The following is a 25,295-nucleotide window of genomic DNA, read 5'->3' as shown; positions in this document are numbered from 1 at the left end:
TGGGCACTAGTAATAACACAGCACATGTGTATATCAAAACCAGAAAGCCAGAAACTTGGGCTGAAGAGATGGCTCAATGGTTAAGGTACTTGCCCACTAAGCCTAAGGACCCAGGATTGATTGTCCAGAACCCAGAGAAATCCAGATGTACATAGTGGCACATGTGTCTGGAATTCATTTGCAATGGCTGGAGATACTGGTGTACCTATTCTCTCTCTCTTTGTCTTTCTCTCTCTTTCTAATAAATAAAAACAAAATACTTAAAAATAGAAAGCCAGTATTTTATCACATGTGGGCACATACTCTCAATCTTACATCCACACATATATAATCTGCAGATGAGTGTGAATAGGAATGATGATAGAAATATCTACCAAGAGGAAAGTACAAAACAATGTTTTTGTTGTTATAAACTTGGTAACTGTAGATGTAAGATTAAAACATACATTTTTTTAGTACTCTTACTAGTCTTAATAGGTCAAAAAATAAGGCAAATATGTAATCATATTAAAATATATCCTCATAAAATATTTTACCAATTTTAAGATTATTCACAAGGTTTATTCAAAAGTTATGTCATAAAATGATGTGAACTATGCTAAGGAAGGAAGTGCACTCATCTCTTCAGTTTCATTACAACCTTGTGGTGAGAGCCTTATGAGAAAATAGCCAGTGTTAATTGTACACTATATGTCCATTATTTCAACACTTAACACTTTTAAGTATTCACAAATCACTATGACACATTAACATATTCATCATACTAGTTAACAACCCTATAAGGAAAATACTTAGTTTTCTAAACTATCTTAATAAATTATTAGTTTTTGAAATACCTATACTTTTTACATAAAAATTTTAGACTTCAAAAAGTTCTGACATGCAAACTGAATTGACAAAAATTCTAAATATAGGGCCATGATATTAATTATAAAGCCATCTGTGGCAGGAAACATTGGATTTAAGATTCTCTTCTTCCCTGACCTATATTCCTCAGGGAAGAATATAGTTCCCAAATATCCTTCTATCTTTCCTCCCAAAATTTGTTGCTTTAGAAAGTTAAGATGTTTACTACACCTCTCTGGTAGAGAAGAGTCCCATTAAAGATACATCAGAGTCAACTTTCTTAAATTTGCAATGCTAGGACAGAGTTGTAAATCTAGGTATTTCAATGGAAGACTCAAAGCCCTATAAAATAGTAACAAGAAAGATTATCCACCCCCCTTACGGAGAAATTATAAAGGAAATAAATGTGTGTGTGTGAACAAAAAAGTCTGTAGAAACTCATCTACCTGAGTGAGCCTGTCTTTAATTGCAAACCTACTTTTCCTAGCATAAGAACCATTATGTGTCAATAAGCTCCCTAAAGACACTGCCTCTCTCCATAGTGGGAATATTCTAAACAGACTTCTGCAGAGATAGAGTAGAGCATCCCTGAGAATGGCGATGGCCCCTCTCCATCTTTTGTATGCAACGTACCAGAAAAGCACCCAAATTTCATTTTGGAACATATCTATTTTTAAATACAGTCTCATACACTTATATGAAATAGGAAAAAGTAGAAAAAAATAAAGTAACCTTCAAACTATATCACCTTCTAAGAAGTTTGTGTTTACAAAATGCTTTTCCATACTTCCCTTTGATTTGATGAAATCTTAACAATAAAAATTCTAAAATCGCAACACAGAGACTTACTCCGTCTTTTTCCAACATCCCCTTTGGAAGTTGCTGCTTCATTTAGAAGAACCATCCCCATGGTGATAGCAGCATCTACAGTGGTTGTCAAGGAAACAGTAGAAATAGATGCAAATAAGCTCTATTAACTTTTTTTTGGATATGAATACCATGTTTCAGCATGGACAGAGTATAAATGCAAACACAGGTAAATGTTATTCCCTATATAAAATAAAACTCTCACCCTTTACAGAAGTTTTAATTTTAGCATATACCCTGGAACTAGATCTTGAAAGCCCAATTCTTAATTCACTGAAATCCTTTCTTACTAGTATATGTGAATTACATGGACTTTTAAAAATCAGATATAATATTTCATATTTAAAAAATATTTCCTACTATGTCTATCACTAGTATTCATAGTGTCATACCTTTCTAACAACCTTAGTAAGTTATAGCAATTCACTAGGATTTGATCTTTCTTTTTCATTTCTGTAGTGCCTCTCTCTCTCTCTCTCTCTCTCTCTCTCTCTCTCTCTCTGTGTGTGTGTATATGTAGTTCCACTAAAATTTTTAACTATTGTTTTAACACTATTTTGTCTAGTTACAGAAACACTTATGTAGAGAATGATACTGTGGGAATCTAGTTACAAGGTCAGGTAACATGGGCACCTAGTTACAAGTCTTACCAAATCAAGTGAAAACAATGCTATAATCACTGAACATATCTTGCAGGTTCTTGGTTTCCAACAGAATAAAAAGATGAAAAGAGGGCTGAAGAGATTGTTCATTAGTAAAAGGCACTTGCATTCAAAGCCTGACGACCCAGGTTTGATTCCTCAGTATCCACATGAAAAGCCAAATATACAAAGTGATAAATGCACCTGGAGTACCTTTGCAGTAGCACTAGGCCCTAGTGTACCCATTCTTATTTTCTCTCTCTCTACTTGTAAATAAATAAATAATTTATAAAAAAATAAAAAGAAGAAAGCTAACTGAGCACCAGCATTCACCTCTCTTTGCATCCTGACTGCTGATGCAATGTGACCAGCCACTATATGCTCCTGTTTGCACGACTTCCATGACATGATGGACTGTATAATTTCAAACCATGACTGAAATTAAATCCTTTCTTCCTTGTTTGAAATAATAACAAAAATGTCATTATTATAAGTAGCATTACTTCTGTACTTCATGCTGTCAGGGATTAAGAAAGTGATGGCAGCTTTCAACTATAAAAGAACATCTTTTTGTCATGTTATTAAAATATTTCTGGGACTGTCTACTGTTAAGATTTTAGAATCTACCAATTCTGAAAATATATTTAATATGTTTGTCCAAATGACTAGTGGACTCAAAAATGAAGAGAGAAAAAAATTCTATCTCACAAATTCCTCCACTTGCTAATTACTTTGACTTCCTTGTCTTCATTTTTGGTGTTACAAGCCTGCAAATAGCACAAAAAGCCTACTACATACAACATCTCTTCTCCTCAAGACCAAAAGCCCAAAGGGTACCATTAGGCTATATCTACATAACTAAATGGAAGTGGTCAAAGAAGGTATTTCTATACTGTCAGTTTACATAACCACATTACTGCACTTGTGATCACAAGCAATTATTACATTCATATTTGATTACCTACTCAGGACCCTACCACCCAACATCTGGACAACAGCTGACCCCTCTAGTTATGCATTCATGTTTTCAATGAACTCTCTAGACAAATGATTTTTCAAATTATTCTATTTATTGTAGCACTGGAGCACTTTCTCAAAAAAAAAATCTAGCAAAAAAATATCTTGGTTGGCGCTGAATATTTTCCTGAGAAAAGTCTTCATCACCCCCGTACAGTGTTTCTTCTTGCCAGCTACAAACACCCATATACTTAATGCTCTACTAAATTTTGAAGAAATACATGATGCACAGCTTATGAGTCAAGGCAAGTCCAGATATTGCTGAAATTGTAAGTTGCAGGCAGGCGGCAACATTGGGGCAAGAGCAGACCTCTTGTACTACTAGGACAAGAGAGTTAGCCTGTAGAATTTAAGGACTCATTACTTGTAGCTTTAGATAATACACCTGTATAAATTCCCCTTAAGACCAAAATCATAGGTCTTTGCTAATAATGAAGGATGGAAAATGAATTAAAAACCTGTATCACTAAACAGTTCATACATAGAGATTTCTATTAATTAACTCTGTTTCTGCTATTTCATACAGAATTCTGGAGTATTTTAACTATAACAAACTATTATCATGAATATTAAAATGTATATGACATTTAAGAACATTTTTGTAGGTAAGAGAACCGAAGCATATCTTCATTTCATGACTCCACCTGCTTAGTATCATTAATTCCATCAATAAAAATAGGGAGAGAGTGGGCTGGAGAGATGGCTTAGTGGTTAAGCACTTGCCTGTGAAGCCTAAGGACCCCGGTTCAAGGCTCGACTCTCCAGGACCCACGTTAACCAGATGCACAAGGGGGCGCATGTGTCTGGAGTTTGTTTGCAGTGGCCAGAGGCCCTGGCATGCCCATTCTGTCTCTCCCTCTATCTGCCTCTTTCTCTCTCTCTGCCCATCTCTTTCAAATAAATAAAAATAAACAACAATTTTTTTAAAAATGGGGAGAGAGTGGTACTATTTCTATTACTGGAGAACATTAAGTTTACAAAATTTAAAGACAGACAATTTGAAATGAACACAAATCCTTGTTAAAAGGTTCTCAGGGTCAACTATTTACTGACATTAGTATAAATTCATGTGTTTATAAACACATACACACATGTGATCTCAGCTAGAAGTATATATTAATGTTGGTATACACAGCAGTTATGCCAGCACTCAAGAGACTGATGCAGGCTAATGATAAGTTTGAGACCAGACTAGACAATTTAGCAAGACATTTTTTTTTAAATTTTTTATTTATTTGAGAATGACAGACACAGAGAGAAAGACACATAGAGGGAGAGAGAGAGAATGGGTTCGCCAGGGCTTCCAGCCTCTGCAAACAAACTCCAGACGCATGCGCCCCCTTGTGCATCTGGCTAACGTGGGACCTGGGGAACTGAGCCTCGAACCGGGGTCCTTAGGCTTCACAGGCAAGCGCTTAACCGCTAAGCCATCTCTCCAGCCCCAAGACCACATTTTAAAGTCAAGCAGGGTTAGGGAGATGCGGTATACAGTTCAGTGGTATATCATACATGAGGCATCTGGTTCAATCTCTAGTCCTAATAAAAAAGAAAATGTATTGACTACTAACTGGATGTATCTTCATTACATATTACTATTCTGTAGTCACCTAGGTCATTCTGACAGCACAGCAGGTTTCTCCAATATCGTATGCTAAAGATAATAACGTGAGGATGAGTTTCTTCATTTTTCATGGGAGTACTTCCCTTCATTGGACTGTACAGCACAAGTGAGCCATCACCAATTCACTATCCGTCTGCTCTTACAGACCCATGTAGCTACATCACCACCTTTTTCTTCATTTACACAACAAGGTCTCTCAGATACCACTTCAAAGCACTTACTCTAGGCACCACAATTCATGACTCTTGGGCGACAGTCTCACTTTGCTTTGAGTAAGGATTTCTTTCTCACATTTGAGGTCTTTAGTTTGACATTTATGTTGACAGAATAAAACTGTTTACTTAAGGATAATTTGTGAGTCAAACATTAACATAAATGTTAACTACAATGTATGGTAACTACATGTGGTAGACTGGTCATATAAATTGAGGTAGACAAAATGTTATTACTTTAAAGCAAGATAATTCATAGCAAATACAAATAATTAAAAATACAGAGCAATGAACATAAGAAGAAAAACATAAAATAGCATATACTTATAAGTGATAACAGCGTTGGGTTATTTCCTTTATTGAACACATTCTGTACAGCAAACCTTTTCAATATCAGAAAGTAAATGTCAGCTATACAGCCCACATAGTTTGCATTACTACTGCTCAACCCAGCTGCTGTAGCATAAAAATAATCATAAATAAGTCACAAAAGAACGGATGTGGCTGTGCCTTAAGGGGAGTACCACATAGGTTGGATTTGGCCTGTATTGGTTCTAATGTGATAACACTTAATAGAAGAAAAAACAAACAATGCACGTTATACCTAACAGGGATTTATTCTGGCTAGAAAACAAGAATGTCGATCTTAGTATATCATATGGCAAAAGTAGGACTATTTTTATGCCAGTACCATGTTGTTTTTATTATTATGGCTTTGTAATATAGCTTTATATCACGTATGGTGATGCCACCAGAGGTATTTCTTTTGCTGAGGATATGTTTGGATATGCGAGGCAGTCTGCCTTTCCATATGAAATTTGAGATCATTTTCTCTTTCTCTGTGAAGCACACTGTAGGGATTTTAATTGGAATTGCATTAAATCTATATATTGCCTTTGGTAGGATTGTCATCTTCACAATGTTAATTCTGCCTATACAGGAGCATGGGAGGTCTTTCCATCTTTTCAAGTCCTCCTCAATTTCTTTTCTGAGAGTTTTTATATTTTCGTTGTATAGATCTTTTACTTCCTTGGTTAACGTTATTCCAAGGTATTTTCCTTTTTTTTTGGTTGCTATTGAAAATGGGACTATGTCCTTTATCTCTTTTTCTGTGTCTTTGTCATTTGCATACAGAAATGCTACCGATTTTTGTGCACTGATTTTGTATCCTGCTACTTTGCTATAGGAGTTAATCACCTTCAGGAGTTTTGGGATGGAGTCTCTCGGGTCTCTTACATATACAATCATGTCATCAGCGAATAGAGCTAACTTAACTTCTTCATTTCCAAATTGTATCCCTTTTATTTCCTTCTCCTGTCTTATTGCTTGGGCTAGGACTTCCAGAACTATATTGAAAAGCAGAGGTGAGAGAGGACATCCCTGTCTTGTTCCTGATCTTAATGGGAATTCCTCCAGTCTCTCTCCATTAAGTATAATTGGGCCTTTGGAGCTTTGTATATTGCCTTTATTATGTTAAGATGTGAATCGGCAATGCCGATTCTCTCCAATGTTTTGATCATGAAGTGATGTTGTATCTTGTCAAAAGCTTTTTCTGCATCAATTGAAATGATCACGTGGTTTTTATGTTTAAGCTTGTGTATGTGGTGTATAACATTGACAGATTTTCGTATGTTGAACGACCCTTGTGTTCCTGGGATAAATCCCACTTGGTCAAGGTGGATAATGCTTTTGATGTGTTGTTGGATTCGGTTTGCGAGTATTTTGTTGAGGATCTTTGCATCTATGTTCATTAGGGAAATAGGCCGGTAGTTTTCTTTTCTTGTGGCATCTCTGCCTGGTGTTGGGATTAGAGTGATACTAGCTTCATAGAAGGAGTTGGGTAGCTTTCCCTGTTCTTCAATGGTGTGGAACAGTTTTAGAAAGATTGGTTTGAGTTCTTCCATGAAGGTTTGATAAAACTCGGCTGGGAATCCATCTGGTCCTGGACTCTTCTTTTTTGGGAGGTTTTTTATTACTTTTTCAAGCTCCGTGAGTGTGATGGGTTCATTGAGGTGATTAATCTGCTCTGAGTTTAGCTTTGGTAGATGATATGCATCCAGGAATTTATCCATCTCCTCCACATATTCCTGTTTTGTGGAGTAGAGGTTTTTGAAATAAGTCCTGATGCTTCTACCGATTTCACTTATGTCTGTTGTGATTTCTCCTAGACCAATGGAATAGACTTGAGGAACCGGATTTTGGGTCAAGCAACTATAGCTACTTGATATTCGACAAAGGGCCATACAATATAGACTGGAAAAAAGATAGCATCTTCAACAAATGGTGCTGGACAAACTGGATAACCACATGCAGGAAATTAAAACTTGATCCACACATTTCACCATGCACTACACTCAAATCCAAATGGATCAAAGACCTCAACATAAGACCAGAAACTCAAATACTACTGGAAGAAAATTTAGGAAGTACTTTCCATGATATAGGAATGGAAAAAGACTTCCTGAACAAAACCCCAGTGGGTCAAGTTCTTAAACAGTCACTCAACCAATGGGATATTATGAAGCTGAAGAGTTTCTTTACAGACAAGCATATAATAAGCAAAGCCAATAGAATACCCAGAGAATGGGAGAAAATATTTGCAGGTTATCCAACTGATAGAGGCCTTATCTCTAGAATTTACAAAGAACTCAAAAGTCTAAACAATAAGAAGACCAATACCCCACTCACAAAATAGGGCACAGAGTTAAACAGGCAATTCACAGAGGAAGAGATACAAATGGCAAACACACACTTAAGAAAATGTTCATCATCCCTAATCATCAGAGAAATGCAAATTAAAACAACTATGAGATTCCACCTTACCCCAATAAGGATAGCCAACATCAAAAAGTCAAATGAAAATAAATACTAGCGAGGATGTGGAGAAGCAGGGACACTCATTCAATGTTGGTGGGAATGCAGGATGGTACAACCACTTTGGAGAGCAATATGGAGACTCCTGAAAAAGCTGACTATAGAAATACCAACAGACCCAGTTATACCATTACTGGGCATCTACCCTAAAACCTTCAAACCAAATGCCAGAGAGATTTGCTCTACCATGTTTATAGCAGCTCAATTCTAATAGCTAAAAGCTGGAATCAACCCAGATGTCCATCATTAGAAGAATGGATAACAAAGATGTAGTATATCTACACAATGGAATTCTATACAGCAGTAAGAAAAAACGACACAAAGAAATTTGAGGAAAAATGGTTGAATCTGGAACAGATCATTCTCAGTGAACTTACCCAATCACAGAAAATAAATCGACACATAGTCTCACTCATCTACAACACCTAACCTGAATCTACCCAAGACACCTTACATACCCAGCAAGCACCTCATGGACTAGACAATAGGATGGATGGGAGGGTGGGGAGGGCATCGAAGGGTGGAAAACAGTAATCTGGACCTAAACGGCAATGGTACCATAAAATTCTACTTCCTAAAAGACAGACCAAATGGCTGAACCTTCACTAGACCCTTACAGGAAACACCTGAACCACAAGACACTGGAGAGGGTAGGATCAAGACTAACCTAAATCTTCTACATCTTTCCTCCCTCCCTCTCCCCTCCCTCTCTCTCCTCTCTAACTCTTGTATATTAGTTATGTTTTTCCTCAATTTCTTAGTGGGCACTGACCTGTAACCCCCACTACCAGCCTGGGGCTACCATCCACAATGAGCTTTTGATCAGAGAAACCTACAAGGTTTCCCAAAACAATGACAGACTTCTGTCAGAGTACTTGATGACCCACCAAAGGCCAGTGGTAAGACCTATTACTGAAGACTCCATATGCAGCTGACACATAAAATGGAATGACATGGCTGGAAGCCAGGAGAGAGTCAGTCCCCAGGCAGTCAGGGTGTCTTGGGCCAGAAGGTGCTACATAGGCGACTGGGGGAAATTACCAAGATCTGTCCAAGCAAATCATTGTCTAACCTAATTGGCAACAAATAACCTGATGTGATGCCCACACAAATGCAATAGTGGTACACAACCATAGTGAGGAACCAATTGCTCTTGATTTGCCTTCTGATCCACTCAGTGGTACAAGACCCATAGCTGGAACTGGGAAACAAGTCAGAACCATACCCAAACACAAGCCCACTCTACAATATCAAGCTACCATCAATCACGGGGTATAAGAGGGCCTATTCCTATCAAACTATCAAAAAAGTAAGTGTTATCTCAATTTTCCGGGTGCTCACTTACTCTCAGTTGGAGAATCTGCTTCTCTTTTTCAGATAGATGCAGATCCTAAGGAGAGAGCTGCCCCAACATACCTCAAAAGGGGCCCAATTGAAACTAAGCACAATTGGCAAAACAAGCAAGGGTGATGTTTTCCTGTGAACCGGATACCAGCACAAAGGGGAAGGAGATCAACACAGAGAAAAATCAACTCCTACCAAATCAGAGAGCCAGAGCCTCAGAGGCCCCAAATACCTCAGCACTGAAGCAGACCAAAAATGAACCCAACATGGCTCAGGGAAATTTTGCGGGAGTGGTGTCAGAAAGAATGTCAGAGCCATATGTTGGGTCATGATTTGCAGAATCATGTATCATACCAATAACTGTGGGCTAACTCCACAATGCACAACCCATTTACATCAACAAGGAGGGTCCAATGGGAGGGGGTAGATCACAGATGAGCCTAAACAATGGTACCAAACTACCTGTATTTACTGAAAAGAAAACTAATGAATTAAATTTAAAAAAAAAAGGAGGACTATTAAACTGCAGGGTTTGCTAGATACAGGTGTGTTTAACCCTGAGAAGAAATATGATAGAAAGTGGTAGGGCCAGAAAGAGGCACAACTGACTCCTCAACTACATGCCAAAACTAGTTTTCTAGGCTCTAAACAGAAAACAGAAGCCAGACTAGTTTAAATTTTCAGGCTGTAATTATGACATATGAATTAAACAAAAATGAGCTTTAATCTCAGCAATCTTTGCACTCTTTTACAGAGATTTTGTTTTGTTTTGTTTTCTGAGATAGGGTCTCATGCTAGCTCAGGGTGACCTGGAATTTACTATGTAGTCTCAGGGTGGTCTCAAACTCTCAGTGATCCTCCCACCTTTGCCTCCCCAGTGCTGGAATTAAAGGTGTGCGCCACCATGCCCAGCTGAGAAAAAAATATTTTTTATCATAAGGACTTTTAACATTTTATCTTAAATTCCATTCTGTGAGCTAAAATATTTTGGGCTAAAAAAAAAAAAGCCTACATCATACTTGCCATTTGGGAAATAAACTGTATTTGTAATATAAAAATCTAAATTTTTACACAGACGAGGGTAGATGATTGTTTGTTGAGATTAACAGTTGTGTAGCATTTTTTCCCCAATGGTTGGAATGATGATAAAAACCCCTCCAAATTGGAAAGATGTCAAACAACAGGAATGCAAATGGTAGATTATTAGGTATCTAGCTGCTCAGGTTTGCAGTGCCCCAATATTAAGAGTATATAGACAACAGGCCTCCAATTGCCTACCCTCAGATACTTAGCTGGTCCAGTTATGAACTCCTTTGTATATGTGAGTTAACATCGCAACATTCCAGACTGCATGTCTGGGGCCAGTTCGCAATTGCTTTGTGATCCTTATCATTACTCAAGCCGGATCAAGCTATCCTCAGTGGTGTATACAAGTGTATCTTCATCCTTGACTCTCTTCTATTATTTATTTTTAATATACATTTTGTCTTTTCCTTGTTTTGGATATGGTATGTCATGTGTGTGTTTGTGATACACATATCTATGTGGGTAGAGGTGCATGGCCTGGATGCACACAGAGGCCAGAGGAAGATTGCATGTCCTTCACTATTGGTCTTCTCACCTTTCATCCTAGAGTCTCTTACCAAACCTTCTGCCTCCACTTTTCTGTTGTGGTTGGACTGGCTGATTAGTGATCCTCCTGTCTCTGTGCTCTTCAGTGCTGGGATTATAGCTATAAGCATCATGGCAGGATCTTGAACAATGAACACAGATCCTCATGTTGGCACAATAATCTCTCTTACTCACTGCACCATTTTTCCAGTCTCGCCTCTTAAATTTTTTGTATTGTTAACATTAAGTTTTCATCAGTAACAAAAAATATTCAGACTCCTGATGAAGGTTTGACTTTTTAGTATGTCTTCCAGGATGTAGGATTTTATGGTACCATTTCCATTTGGGTTCAGTTTTTGTCTCTCTCCCCATCCTTACCCTCCCCTCCTACACCACGATCCCTGTAGTCCAGTCCTTGAAATATTTATTAGGTTTTTCAGCATCACAGGTAGATTCAGGTTAGGAGCCACAGGTGAGTGAGACCATGTGACGATTATCTTTCTGTGATTGGATTAGTTCACTCAGAATGATCTGTTCCAAGTTTGACCATTTTTCTTCAAATTTCATTGTATCATTTTTCTTTACTGCTGTGTAGAATTCCATCCTGTAGATACACCACATCTTAGTTATCCATTTGTCTAACAATGGACATCTGGGTTGATTCCAGCTCTTAGCTGTTATGAAATGAGCAGCTATAAACATGGTTGAGCAAATATCTCTCAGGTGAGGTTTGGAGTTTTTAGGGTAAATGCCCAATAAGGGAACAACTGGTTCTGTTGGTAACTCTATAGTCAACCTTTTTAGGAGTCTCCATATTTGTTGCTATAATGGTTGCACCAGCTTGCAACCCCCACCAACAGTGAATGAGGGTTCCTATTTCTCCACAACCTCATCAGCATTTGTTGTCATTAAATTTTTTAATATTTGCTATCCTTACTGGGGTAAGTTAGAATATCCTAGTTGTTTCAATTTGCATTTCCTTGATGATTAGGGATGTTGAACAATTTCTAGAGTGTGTGTTTGCCTTTTGTATGTCTTCCTCTGAGAACTCCCTGTGCAGATCTCTGACCCATTTTGTGTGTGGGTTGACTTTTTATTGTTTAGGTTTTTGAGTTCTTTGTAGATTCTAGAAATTAAGCCTCTAATTTCGAAATGTATTTTCTCTCATTCTGTGACAAGACAAATCTATTGGCTCTACTTATTGTTTATTTGTCTCTGAAAAAGCTTTTCAGGTTCCTGAGATCCCAGTGGTTGAGTATTGATTAATTTCTGAGCTACTGGGATTTTGTTCAGGAAGTATTTTCACACTCCTAAATAATGGAAAGTTCCTCATATTTTTTCTTCTAGTAGTAGCAGAGTTTCCATTCTTATATTGAGGTCTTTGATCCTTTGATTGGATTTGAGTTTTTGGCATGTCAAAATGTATGGATCAAGTTTCATTTTTCTGCATATGGTTATCCACTTTGTCCAGCACCATTTGTTGAAGATGCTATCTTTTTTCCAATCTACATTGTTAGGGTCTTTGCCAAATATCAAGTGCAATAGTGCCACAGAGCCATGGTGGATTACCAACTCTCTTGATTTGGCTAATGGATCCACTCAGTGGAACCAAACCTGTACCTGGAATGGGGAAACAAGTCAGAACCATATCCAAAAATAAGCTCACTCTCCAACATCAAGCTCTCACCACTAGTGGGCTACAACAGGGCCTACATCTATTAAATTCTCACTAAAATAATAATGGGTATCCATATATCTTGCACTGACCTCACTCTCAGTTGGAGAATCGGCTTCTCTTTTACAGATGGATGCAGAATCTGAGGAGAGAACCAGCCCATTACACCCCACCAGGGCAACAGCTTAAGCCATAGAGTTAGTGGGGTAATGAATAAGAAATGCTTTCTTGGTGAACGTGGTATCAGCAAAAGGATGAAGGAGACAAACAAAGAGAAAACTCAACTCCTACCAAATCAGATATTCAGAGACACAGAAACTCCCAAGACTTCCCATCACTGAAATAGACCTAAAATGAACCCATTATGGCTCAGGGAAATCTGTGGAAGAGGGGGCGGAAAAAATGTCAGAGCCACACGTTGGGTCATTATGCACAGAGATATTGCCTCACCCCCATAACTGATGGCCACCCCCACAATGCAACACCCATATCCTGCAGGGGGTGGGAATGACAGGGAGAAAGCTAATGATGGTACTATCATGGCTGTATACACACTATATACATAACTAAAAAAAAAACAAATCAGACTCCAGAGTCATCCATGATTTCTAACTTTAATCCTCACTTGTAAGTGATAGCTATTAACAGGTTTCAAGCATCCTTATGTTAAGAAACAAATGAATAATCCCTCCACTGCCTTAGATTAGATTTTTGTCCTCTAGCTAGAATAAGTGCCAGTATGTTCCACTTTCTCGGTTCTCCCTTCCTCATGCTACTCAGGTTATTTGGTAGTAGAACAAGCCCCTATTGTCCACTTCTCCTTAAAACAAGAATGGGATATACAGGCCACTTTATCCCTTTCCACAGACAAACTGATTAAGACACTCAAACCTCAACTTCAGTATACTTTGTAAAGAATGAATCATAAGACTTCCGGTTAAGATGGCGGCATAGGTACCACGCCAAAGCAGCCTAGGGGGGAAAAAGACCAAAAAAACTCAGCAAAATACACACTTTTACTAAAGAGTGAGGTGTATAGGAAATTGAGGCGGCAGCGGAGAAGTAGAAGAGTTATAGAGCATTCAGAGCCTGCACAGGCGGGAAAAGTGGCTCCGGCAGCTCGGCCAACCACCGCGCCCGCGGGGCAGCAGAAGGCCGCCAGACTCAGCTCGAGCCGCAGGAAAAGCCAGGTGCGAGACTTTCCCCTCACACCGCACTCTCCGCAACTTGGGAAACTAGAGGGGAGAGCGGCAGCGAGCAGCGGAGGAGCAGACCGTGAGGTAAAAGAACACGTGGAGCAGCGAGACAACCAGAGCAGCCGCAGCTCCCTCCCCTCTCCCACCGCCTGAACCCAGCTCCAGCGAACACAGCGGCGGCCCGGGAACCGGCCACGCCAACTTGGGCTGACAGCCGGACCCAAGCAGGAGCAGAGTTCGGCAGCAACATCAGCGGCTCCAGCACCGGTACCAGCAGCCCCAGCAGCAGCAGACCCAGGAGCGGCAGCGGCAGCAGATCCGGCAGCAGCGGCTTCAGGGGGGCAGCAGCGGTGGACACGGCAGCGGCAGCTTCAGCAGCAGTGGTGGCTCCGGTGGTGGCAGCTACGGCAGCAGCAGAGGCAGCAGCAGCAGCTCGGTTTGCCCCGTAGGAAAAGCAAGTGCCAAGCTCCAGAAATCAGAACAGCAGCCCGACCCAGGCAGCAACTTGACTGAGACCAAAATCACCCAAGGTAACTGGGATTGCACCAGGGAAGGGTCTCACTTGGTCACAAGCTGACTTGGATCCCTCAACAGACCAGAAATCTAAACCTCTTTGTTGATAGAGGATCTGGTCATTATAATAACTACTCTTGCATACATACTCGGGGCTGTTTTTGATTGAATGTGTACAGTGTTTAGTTAAATTTTAAAATCTACCTGTATTTTATTCCACTCAGCCTGCTTGAATACTCCTATAGCAGGGAAACTCAACCCCTAAGAACATCTTTGTAGATACTCTGAGAGTCTTAAGAGCCACACTTAATACCTTAAGGTCCTACCCTGAAAATATATTACATCAAATCAATTGATACAGCTAAGAATACACAGCTAGCTAGAAAATCCAAGCATTAACTTAATCCAAGATGCAAAAATATATACATTATAACACAAGAAACACTAAAAAGCAAGACGATATAAATCCACCTAAAAGTATTAATGCATCAGAAATGTCCTCCAGTGAGAAAGAGTTAGAGGAAATGCCTGAGAAAGAGTTCAAAAGAATAATTATAAATATGTTCAAAGAGGTCAAAGAACACATGAAAACAATCAAAGAAGAAATCAAAGAGGAAATCAAAGAGGAAATCAAAGGAATCAAAGAAGATGCAGGACACCAATTTAATGAAATAAAGAAGGCAATACAAGACATAAATACGGAAATAGAAATAATAAAGAAAAACCAGTCAGAATTACTAGCAATGAAGAACACAGTTAATGAAATAAAAAACTCTGTAGAAAATCTCACCAGTAGGATAGATGAGGGAGAGGACAGAATATCTAAGCTAGAAGACAAGGTGGCAGACCTAATGCAGTCCAACAAAGAGAAAGACAAACTTATAGAAAAGTATGAGTGGGAATTTCAAGATATTAGGGACACTATGAAAAGATCCAATATAAGAATTCAGGGCATAGTAGAAGGAGAAGAACTCCACTCCAGAGGCATAGTAGGCATCTTCAACAAAATCATAGAGGAAAATTTCCCCCAAATTGGGAAAGAGGTGCCAATACAGATACAGGAAGCCTTTAGAACCCCAGCCAGACAAAACCCAGAAAGAACCTCTCCTCGCCATATTATAATCAAACTTCCAAACACACAAACCAAAGAAAAAATATTGAAAGCAGTTAGAGAGAAAAATCAAGTTACCTACAAAAGCAAGCTCATCAGGATTACAGCAGATTATTCAACACAAACTTCTAAAGCCAGAAGGGCTTGAAGTGATATATTCCAAGTTCTGAAAGATAACACCTGTCAACCAAGGTTACTTTATCCTGCAAAGTTATCCATTCAAATAGATGGAGAAATAAAGACATTCCATGACAAAAGCAGGTTAAAGGAATATCTGAAGACAAAACCAGCTCTACAGAAAATACTTGATAGAATCCTCCATGCTGAACAAAAGGAAAAGCACACATATAAGGAACCTAGAAAAAACCAGCCATACTCAAATACCAGTTAACAGAAGAGAGCACAGGTAGAACAAGTAACACACACACACACACACACACACACAAATGGCAAACATAAATACACACCTTTCAATAATATCTCTTAATATCAACGGTCTCAATGCCCCAACGAAAAGACATAGATTTGCAGACTGGGTTAAAAAGCAGGATCCTACAATTTGTTGTCTCCAAGAAACTCACCTTTCTACAAAGGATAGACATTATCTTAGGGTGAAAGGTTGGAAGACGGTGTTTCAAGCAAATGGGCCTAGAAAACAAGCAGGGGTTGCTATCCTAATATCAGACAGGGTAGACTTTAGTCTGACGTTAGTCAAGAAAGATAAGGAAGGTCACTTTACATTGATTAAGGGCACACTCCAACAGGAGGACATTACAATCCTAAACATATATGCACCTAACATGGGGGCTCCCAAATTCGTCAAACAAACACTATTAGAACTAAGGTCACAGATAACACCAAACACAGTGGTGGTGGGTGACTTTAACACCCCACTCTCATCAATTGACAGGTCATCCAGGGAAAGAATAAACAGAGAGGCATCTGGACTAAATGAGGTCATAGAAGGAATGGACCTAACAGATATATACACGACATTTCATCCAAAGACTGCAGAATATACATTCTTTTCAGCAGCACATGGAACATTCTCTAAAATAGACCATATATTAGGACAGAAAGCAAATCTTAACAAATTCAGGAAAATTGAAATAATTCCTTGCATTCTATCTGACCACAATGGAATTAAACTACAAATCAGTAGCAAGAAAGGCTATAGAGCATACACAAAATCATGGAAACTAAACAATACACTACTAAATGATGAGTGGGTCAATGAAGAAATCAAAAAGGAAATCAAAAAATTTATAGAGTCGAATGATAATGAGAACACAACATGCCAAAATCTCTGGGACACAATGAAGGCAGTTCTAAGAGGTAAATTTATAGCCTTAAGTGCCTATATTAAGAAATTAGAAAGGTCGCAAGTAAACGACCTAATGCTTCGCCTTAAAGCCTTGGAAAAAGAAGAACAAGGCAAACCAAAAATTAGTAGACGGGAAGAAATAATAAAGATTAGGGCAGAAATTAAAGAAATAGAAATAAAAAGAACAATCCAAAGAATTAATGAAACAAAGAGTTGGTTCTTTGAAAGGATAAACAAGATTGATAAACCCTTAGCAAATCTGACCAAAAGAAAGAGAGAAGAGACACAAATTAATAAAATCAGAGATGAACAAGATAACATCACAACAGATTCCAGAGAAATTCAAAAAATCATAGGGACATACTATAAAAGCATATACTCCACAAAGTATGAAAATCTGAAAGTAATGGATGATTTCCTTGATCTATATGACCTACCTAAATTAAATCAAAATGAGATTAATCACTTAAATAGACCTATAACAAACATGGAGATCCGAACAGTTATCAATAATCTCCCAACTAAAAAAAGCCCAGGCCCGGATGGATTCACTGCTGAATTTTACCAGACTTTTAAGGAAGAGCTAACACCAGTGCTTCTTAAGCTTTTCCAGGAAATAGAAAAAGAAGGAATTCTACCAAACTCCTTCTGTGAGGCCAGCATCACCCTGATACCAAAACCAGGCAAAGATAGAACAAAAAAAGAAAATTACAGACCAATCTCCCTCATGAACATAGATGCAAAAATTCTCAACAAAATATTGGCAAAAAGAATACAAGAGTATATCAAAAAGACCATTCACCCTGACCAAGTAGGCTTTATCCCAGAGATGCAGGGATGGTTCAACATACGCAAATCTATAAATGTAATACATTACATAAACGGGTTGAAGGACAAAAATCACATGATCATCTCATTACATGCAGAGAAAGCATTTGACAAAATCCAACATCCCTTCATGATAAAAGTCCTACAGAGAGTGGGAATAGAAGGAACATATCTCAATATAATAAAGGCTATTTATGACAAGCCTACAGCCAACATATTACTAAATGGGGAAAAACTGGAAGCTTTTCCACTAAAATCAGGAACAAGACAAGGGTGTCCACTGTCCCCACTTTTATTTAATATAGTTTTGGAAGTCTTAGCCATAGCAATAAGGCAAGAGACACACATAAAAGGGATACAAATTGGAAAGGAAGAAATCAAGTTATCATTATTTGCAGATGACATGATTCTATACATAAAGGACCCTAAAGACTCTACTAGCAAGCTGTTAGAGCTGATCACAACCTACAGCAATATAGCAGGATACAAAATAAATACACAGAAATCAGTAGCCTTCGTATATGCTAACAACAAACACACAGAGGATGAAATCAGAGAATCACTCCCATTCACAATTGCATCAAAAACAATAAAATACCTTGGAATAAACCTAACCAAGGAAGTAAAGAATCTATACAATGAGAACTTTAAAACACTCTAGCGAGAAATTGCAGAAGACACTAGAAAGTGGAGAAACATCCCTTTTTCCTGGATTGGAAGAATCAATATCGTGAAAATGGCAATCTTACCTAAAGCAATCTACACATTTAATGCAATCCCTATCAAAATTCCAAAGGCTTTCTTCATGGAAATAGAAAAAACAATCCAAAAATTCATTTGGAATCACAAAAAACCTCGAATATCTAAAATAATACTGAGCAACAAAAAAGAGGCAGGTGGTATCACCATACCGGATTTTACCCTATACTACAGAGCCATAGTAACAAAAGCAGCATGGTACTGGCACAGAAACAGACATGTAGATCAGTGGAACAGAATAGAGGACCCATATGTAAGCCCAAGTAGCTATAGCCACCTGATATTCGATAAAAATGCCAAAAATACTCATTGGAGAAGAGACAGCCTCTTCAGCAAATGGTGTTTTGAAAACTGGATAAATATCTGCAGAAGGATGAAAATAGATTCTTCTCTCTCACCATGCACAAGAATTAAGTCCAAATGGATTAAAGACCTTAACATCAGACCGGAAACTTTGAAACTGCTAGAGGAAAAAGTAGGGGAAACCCTTCAACATATTGGTCTTGGCAAAGACTTTCTGAATACAACCCCAATTGCTCAGGCAAAACCACAGATTAACCACTGGGACCTAATGAAATTACAAAGATTTTGCACTGCAAAGGACACAATGAAAAAAGCAAAGAGGCAACCTACAGAATGGGAAAAAATCTTCGCCAGCTATATATCTGATAGAGAATTAATATCTAGGATATACAAAGAACTCAAAAAGTTAAATAATAAGGAATCAAACAAGCCAATCAAAAAATGGGCTATGGAGCTAAATAGAGAGTTCTCAAAGGAAGAAATACGAATGGCATATAAGCATCTAAAAAAATGTTCTATGTCACTAGTCATCAGGGAAATGCAGATTAAAACTACATTGAGATTCCATCTCACTCCTGTCAGATTGGCCACCATCATGAAAACAAATGATCATAAATGTTGGCGGGGATGTGGAAAAAAAGGAACCCTTCTGCACTGCTGGTGGGAATGCAATCTGGTCCAGCCATTGTGGAAAACAGTGTGGAGGTTCCTAAAACAGCTAGAAATTGATCTACCATATGACCCAGCTATAGCGCTCCTAGGCATATATCCAAAGGACTCATCTCATTTCCTTAGAAGTACATGCTCAACCATGTTTATTGCTGCTCAATTTATAATAGCTGGGAAATGGAACCAGCCTAGATGTCCCTCAACAGATGAGTGGATAATGAAGATGTGGTACATTTATACAATGGAGTTCTACTCAGCGGTAAAGAAAAATGAAGTTATGAAATTTGCAGAAAAATGGATGGACCTGGAAAGTATTATACTAAGTCAGGTAACCCAGGCCCAGAAAGCCAAGCGCCACATGTTCTCTCTCATATGGGGATCCTAGCTACAGATGACTGGGCTTCTGCATGAGAATGAAAATACTTAGTAGCAGAGGCCAGTAAGTTGAAAAGGAGACATAAAGGGTGGAGAAAGGAAGGGAGGAGGATACTTAATAGGTTGATATTGTATATATGTAATTACAATGATTGTAATGGGGAGGTAATATGATGGAGAATGGAATTTCAAACGGGAAAGTGTGGGGGTGGGGAGGGAGGGAATTACCATGGGATATATTTTATAATCATGGAAAATGTTAATAAAAATTAAAAAAAAAGAATGAATCATACAGCCAGTGTCTACTGTATGCTATTACACCATGTCATTTATTCTGAGAACCTCCTTTCACATTCACCTCCCCGCTGGAACATCAGGTCCACTTGTCTATTGCTCCTTTTTTGCATGCAGTGATTATGACATTTGCCACACTGGCTAATAAATATTTTTTGTCATACTAGCTTTTTGGTAACAGCAAATATATTACATAGTTAAATCATATGTTGAAAGTAAGAAATAAGATGCATTTTTTGTATAGAATCATGTCATCTGCAAATAATAACTTGATCTCTTCCTTTCCAATTTGTATCCCTTTTATGTGTGTCTCTTGCCTTATGGCTATGGTTAAGACTTCCAGTTCTATATTAAATAAAAGTGGGGATAGTGGATACCCTTGTATTGTCCCTGATTTTAGTGGAAATGCTTCTAGTTTTTCCCCATTTAGTAATAAGTTGGCTGTAGGGTTGTCATAAATAGCCTTTATTATACTGAGATATGTTCCTTCTATTCCCAGTCTCTGTAGGACTTTTATCATGACGGAATGTTGGATTTTTGTCAAATGCTTTCTCTGCATCTGATGAGATGATCATATGATTTTTGTCCTTAAGTGCATTTATATAATGTATTATGTTTATTGATTTGCATATGTTGAACCATCCCTGCATCTCTAGGATAAAGCCTACTTTGTCAGGATAGATGATCTTCCTGATATATTCTTGTATTGTTTGCCAATATTTTGTTGAGAATTTTTGCATCTATGTTCATGAGGAAGATTGGTCTGTAATTTGCTTTTTTTGTTTTATCTTTCCGTGGTTTTGGTATCAGGATGATGCTGGCTTCATAGAAGGACTTTGGTAGGATTCCTTCTTTTTCTATTTTATGGAAAAGCTGAAGAAGCAATGGCATTAGTTCTTCCCTGAAGGACTGGTAAAATTCAGCAGTGAATCCATCTGGGCTTGGGCTTTTTTTAGTTGGGAGATTTTTGATAATTGCTTGGATCTCCATGCTTGTTATAGGTCTATTTAAGTGATTAATCTCATCTTGATTTAATTTAGGTAGGTCATATAAGTCAAGGAAACCATCCATTTCTTTCAGATTTTTATACTTTGTGGAGTATATGCTTTTATAGTATGTCTCTATGAGTTTTTGAATTTCTCTGGCATGTGTTGTTATGTTACCTTTTCAACTCTAATTTTATTAATTTGTGCCTCTTCTCTCTTTTTGTTGGTCAGATTTGTTAAGCGTTTATCAATATTGTTTATCTTTTCAAAGAACTAACTCTTTGTTTCATTGATTCTTTGGATTTTTTTTGTTGTTTCTATTTCATTAATTTTTGCCCTAATCTTTATTATTTCTTTCCATCTACTGATTTTTGGTTTGCCTTGTTCTTCTTTTTCCAAGGCTTTAAGGTGTAGCATTAGGTCGTTTACTTGAGACCTTTGTATTTTCTTAATATAGGCACTTAAAGCTATAAATTTCCATCTTAGGACTGCCTTCATTGTGTCCCAAAGGTTTTGGTATATTGTGTTCTCATTATCATTTGACACTATGAATTTTGAGGTAGGGTCTTGCTCTATCCCAGGCTGATCTGCAGGAATTCATTTTGTAGTCTCAGGGTGGCCTCACACTCACAGCAACCCTCCTACCCCTGCCTCCCAAGTGCTGGGATTAAAGGCATGTACCACCATACCTGGAGCCCAAAATGAATTCTTACTAGAAAAAATGTAAAAATCACATAAGTATTTATAGCTATATCAGATATACACCTTATTAAAATGCCCTAAGGTTGCATATTCCTTTTTATATAGTTTTCGCCCAGACACTACACATAATTGTTTTTCATTTTTTCTTAATAAGATACTATGAAAATGAAGCATGATGATATTGAGTAAAATCTTTCTGACAATAAATATCAGATGGTAACTCATGAAATTAAAAATCTCCATCTGCTTTCTCTTAATTGTGTCAAAATTTTTTTTATAAAGTAACTTCATCTAATGATCTGGTTGTCTGAATTAGGAAGAGAAAGTCAAAAGCCACAAACATTCTCAATGGGTTAGCAAGTAGTAACCATCTGGTATTTATTCATTTATTTGCATAAGGGGAAAGATAAACATACATTTTTAAGTGTGGTACAGGTAAAAAATATTTGTAGACTCTGCCAAGTGAAATTGACATTAGATATTATTATAAAGTGGCTGCCTTAAGCTTTTATTGATGATATTTATAATCTCCTATTTTAAAGTAATTCCTCTCTTTCTAATATTTAACTCTGAAATGGAAATACACAGGAGAAATGAAGGAACAATTACTGTCAGTATAAAGAGAATCAGGACCTTCATTGTTTTATGTATTACTGCAAAGATCTGTATGGAAGACTTCACAGTGCTCATGAAGTATCTTTCTAACCTGAATTTCAGCTGATGGCAATGGCCCATATTAGAATGATGATCCCTACACAGCTCTTCGTTGAGACATTCTCATGATGTACTGTCACAGGCTTCCTGCTTTGGCTATAAGATACTGTAAAAATGCTATACTCTAGATACAAGCAAATTAAGAAAGAAAGGAAAAAAAAAAACCTATAAGAACTAAAACAATTCACGTGTAAAAACTACTAAGAATTTCCTATCATTTGCATTAATATACATCAATATTTCCTTAAATGATTTTTAAATTAATTTAAAAAAATCAACTAACAGCAAATATGGCTTTGCTCCTTATTTTAGATGAGGAGATGATCCAATTCACATACATATACTTCCTTTTCCCACCATCTTCTTACTACATTAGAGCTATAGCAAGGAAACCCAGACACTGGACAAAATGACATTGTCTGAGGACATGTGTTCAAATAGAGTTGTCTTTAGCTGCACCTTTGAGACAAATTATAGCCCAAAACAAAATCCTTCACCATGGTAATTTCTTATTTTTGAAAGAATAACACACACTGGTAAGTCAGCGAACGCACACAAGGGAATGGGCTGTGGTAGCACAGTTCTCTGAATGCATATAACTGGGTAAGTGCTATGAGGGAGGCTAGCATGCAGAGAAATGAACTGATAAGGAGGGTGCAGATGGCCAATAATGCAGGTCACCAAATGTCAGAAAAGTATTGACAAAATGGATATTTATAAGCTCCTTCTCAATCTCTTATTTAAAAACTCAAAACTCAAGCTTTAAACAATTCTTTTGCATTAACTTGTAGCTTAATAACTGGAAGAGTTAACAGACCTTACTTTGGAAGAATAAAGTCATTCCAATATATCACCAGTATAGGTTTTATAATTTCTAGTAATATAACGGGACTATAATTTTTCTCTACTTGTCTTAGACTTTTATTATGTATTATGTATGAATTCTATATGTTAAAAGGATAACAAGTGAATATATTTCTGTAAGTTATAATTAGAAAGAAATGAATGCTTTATTCTCTAGTCACCCATACCTTTTGTCATGTGCCACTGAAGTTCTGACCAATAAAAATGCCATCTACAGGACTGAAGAGATGGCTTAACAGTTAAGGTATTTGCCTGCGAAGCCTAAGGTCCAATTTTCGATCTCTCTCCAGATCCCACATAATCCAGATGTACAAAGGTAAGGGAAGCACAAGATTGCACATGCCTATTAGGTTGTGCAACAAACCTGGACTTCAACTGCATTAACTTAGACCCTGGTGTGCCAATTGTCTCTCTCTCTCTCTCTCTCTCTCTGAATAAAACCCATCTACGCAGGCAGAGCATCTCTTACCAGTGAAATGTGGTGTGGTAATGATGGGAACATAAAGGAGAAAGTTTAAATTAAAAAGATTTTTATGAATACTAGAAGTTATATGTGTGCTATTTCATTTTTCCACATATAAGAGAATAATTTTCTCTCTATTATTTATACTAAAGGCACACTTTCTCACCACTAAGATCTTATGCAGATAACCAATACTGAGTAAATCTAATACTTTGAATCTCCACAGTCAGTAACAAAGATTATTCTGCAAATGATTTAGAAAAACAATACAATAGTGTATTAAAATAATTACATAGGAGTTAGAAAATTAGTAATAGTAAAGTTTCAAATTAAATGTCTTTTCATTTTTGATATTGACTATGAGAAAAATCCCCTCATTTTGTTTGTTAGAATTAGTTCTAGCTTGCCCTCTTCAGGTACTCTGTTACTGTAAAGGATACTCAGTACCAGAATAATGTGTGACTCTGCCACGAACTGAGCCTGGCTGCTCCCATGAATGTAGCTCTGAAAGAAAAGATAAATAAAATTTACAACAGGGAAAATAATTATTTTGCAGTTTGTCATGAAGATAAATAACATAGACATCTACCAATTAAGTTCCTATTTGTAAATCTTTTGAACACAAGTATTTCTTAGCTGGAAATGGATGGCAGTTTTGATATTCTCATAAATAAAATTTACTTGTTAAAATCTTCCTCAAATAGACATACATCTTGAACTCAATGGAAGAACAGAAATTATTATGAGTAAAAACAGAGATAATCTGGCATCAATATAAAGAAAGAACATCTTTAAAATATGACATAAAATTATAGTTTCTCTGATAACAGTATAATAATTCAACAAGTTTGCCTTACTGCACTTATTAAAGTTCTTTGGAATTAATTTTGGCTGTTTAAGATTTTTGAGTACACGGGCCACAAAAGAGCTGATGTTCTGTGAATGACAGAACTAAGTTTACCACATGCCTGAGTTTACTTAGACTACAAAAAGAAAATTCCATGGACTAGGTGTCTATAACACTAGAAAATGTATATTCTCCCACGGTGGGGACTAAAAAATCTAAGATTAAGGTGTCAGCAGGACTGGCATGTAATGAGGCTTTTCCCGTGGGTTGAAAACAGCCACTGTCTCACTGTGTACTTGTATGACTATTTGTTAATATGACAGAAGGAAATCATCTCTATGTATGAAGCCACCAACCCTATCACATACGGGCCACTTCCTTATAGACACTTATTCTTGCTTCCTGAAAAGTCTGTCTCTGAATACAGTTAATTGGAGGTTAGGCTTCAACATGTGATATTAGGAGTTAGGTAAAATTTAATATGCACTGTTATAAAATTCTATTTAGAAGTAGCATGATGGTTAATCCTAAGTGTCAACTTGGTAAAAATAGGGGTTACCATGGAAACAAATTTCTGACATGTATGTGAAGGAGTTTCTATATTAGAACCACTTCAATTTTATTAAGTGAGATTGGAAG

General features: G+C 37.4%; 1 protein-coding gene across 5 annotated transcripts in view; it reads right to left on the bottom strand.

The window, feature by feature from the left end:
- Tusc3 (tumor suppressor candidate 3) overlaps positions 1 to 25,295 on the bottom strand; it is a 269,847-nt gene that overhangs the window by 13,874 nt on the left and 230,678 nt on the right. For all 5 annotated transcript variants that reach the window (XM_004657096.2, XM_045141663.1, XM_004657097.2 and 2 more), the window contains 2 exons: positions 24,250 to 24,313; positions 1,696 to 1,770 (listed from right to left, as the gene is read on the bottom strand). In XM_004657096.2, coding sequence (XP_004657153.1) covers positions 1,696 to 1,770; positions 24,250 to 24,313 — 139 coding nt within the window. The remainder of the gene's footprint in view (positions 1 to 1,695; positions 1,771 to 24,249; positions 24,314 to 25,295) is intronic.

Source organism: Jaculus jaculus, chromosome 1 (assembly GCF_020740685.1).
Source record: "Jaculus jaculus isolate mJacJac1 chromosome 1, mJacJac1.mat.Y.cur, whole genome shotgun sequence".
Classification (NCBI taxonomy): Eukaryota; Metazoa; Chordata; class Mammalia; order Rodentia; family Dipodidae; genus Jaculus; species Jaculus jaculus.
The sequence above is the reverse complement of the archived record's forward strand: the minus strand, read 5'-3'. Positions and strand labels throughout refer to the sequence as shown.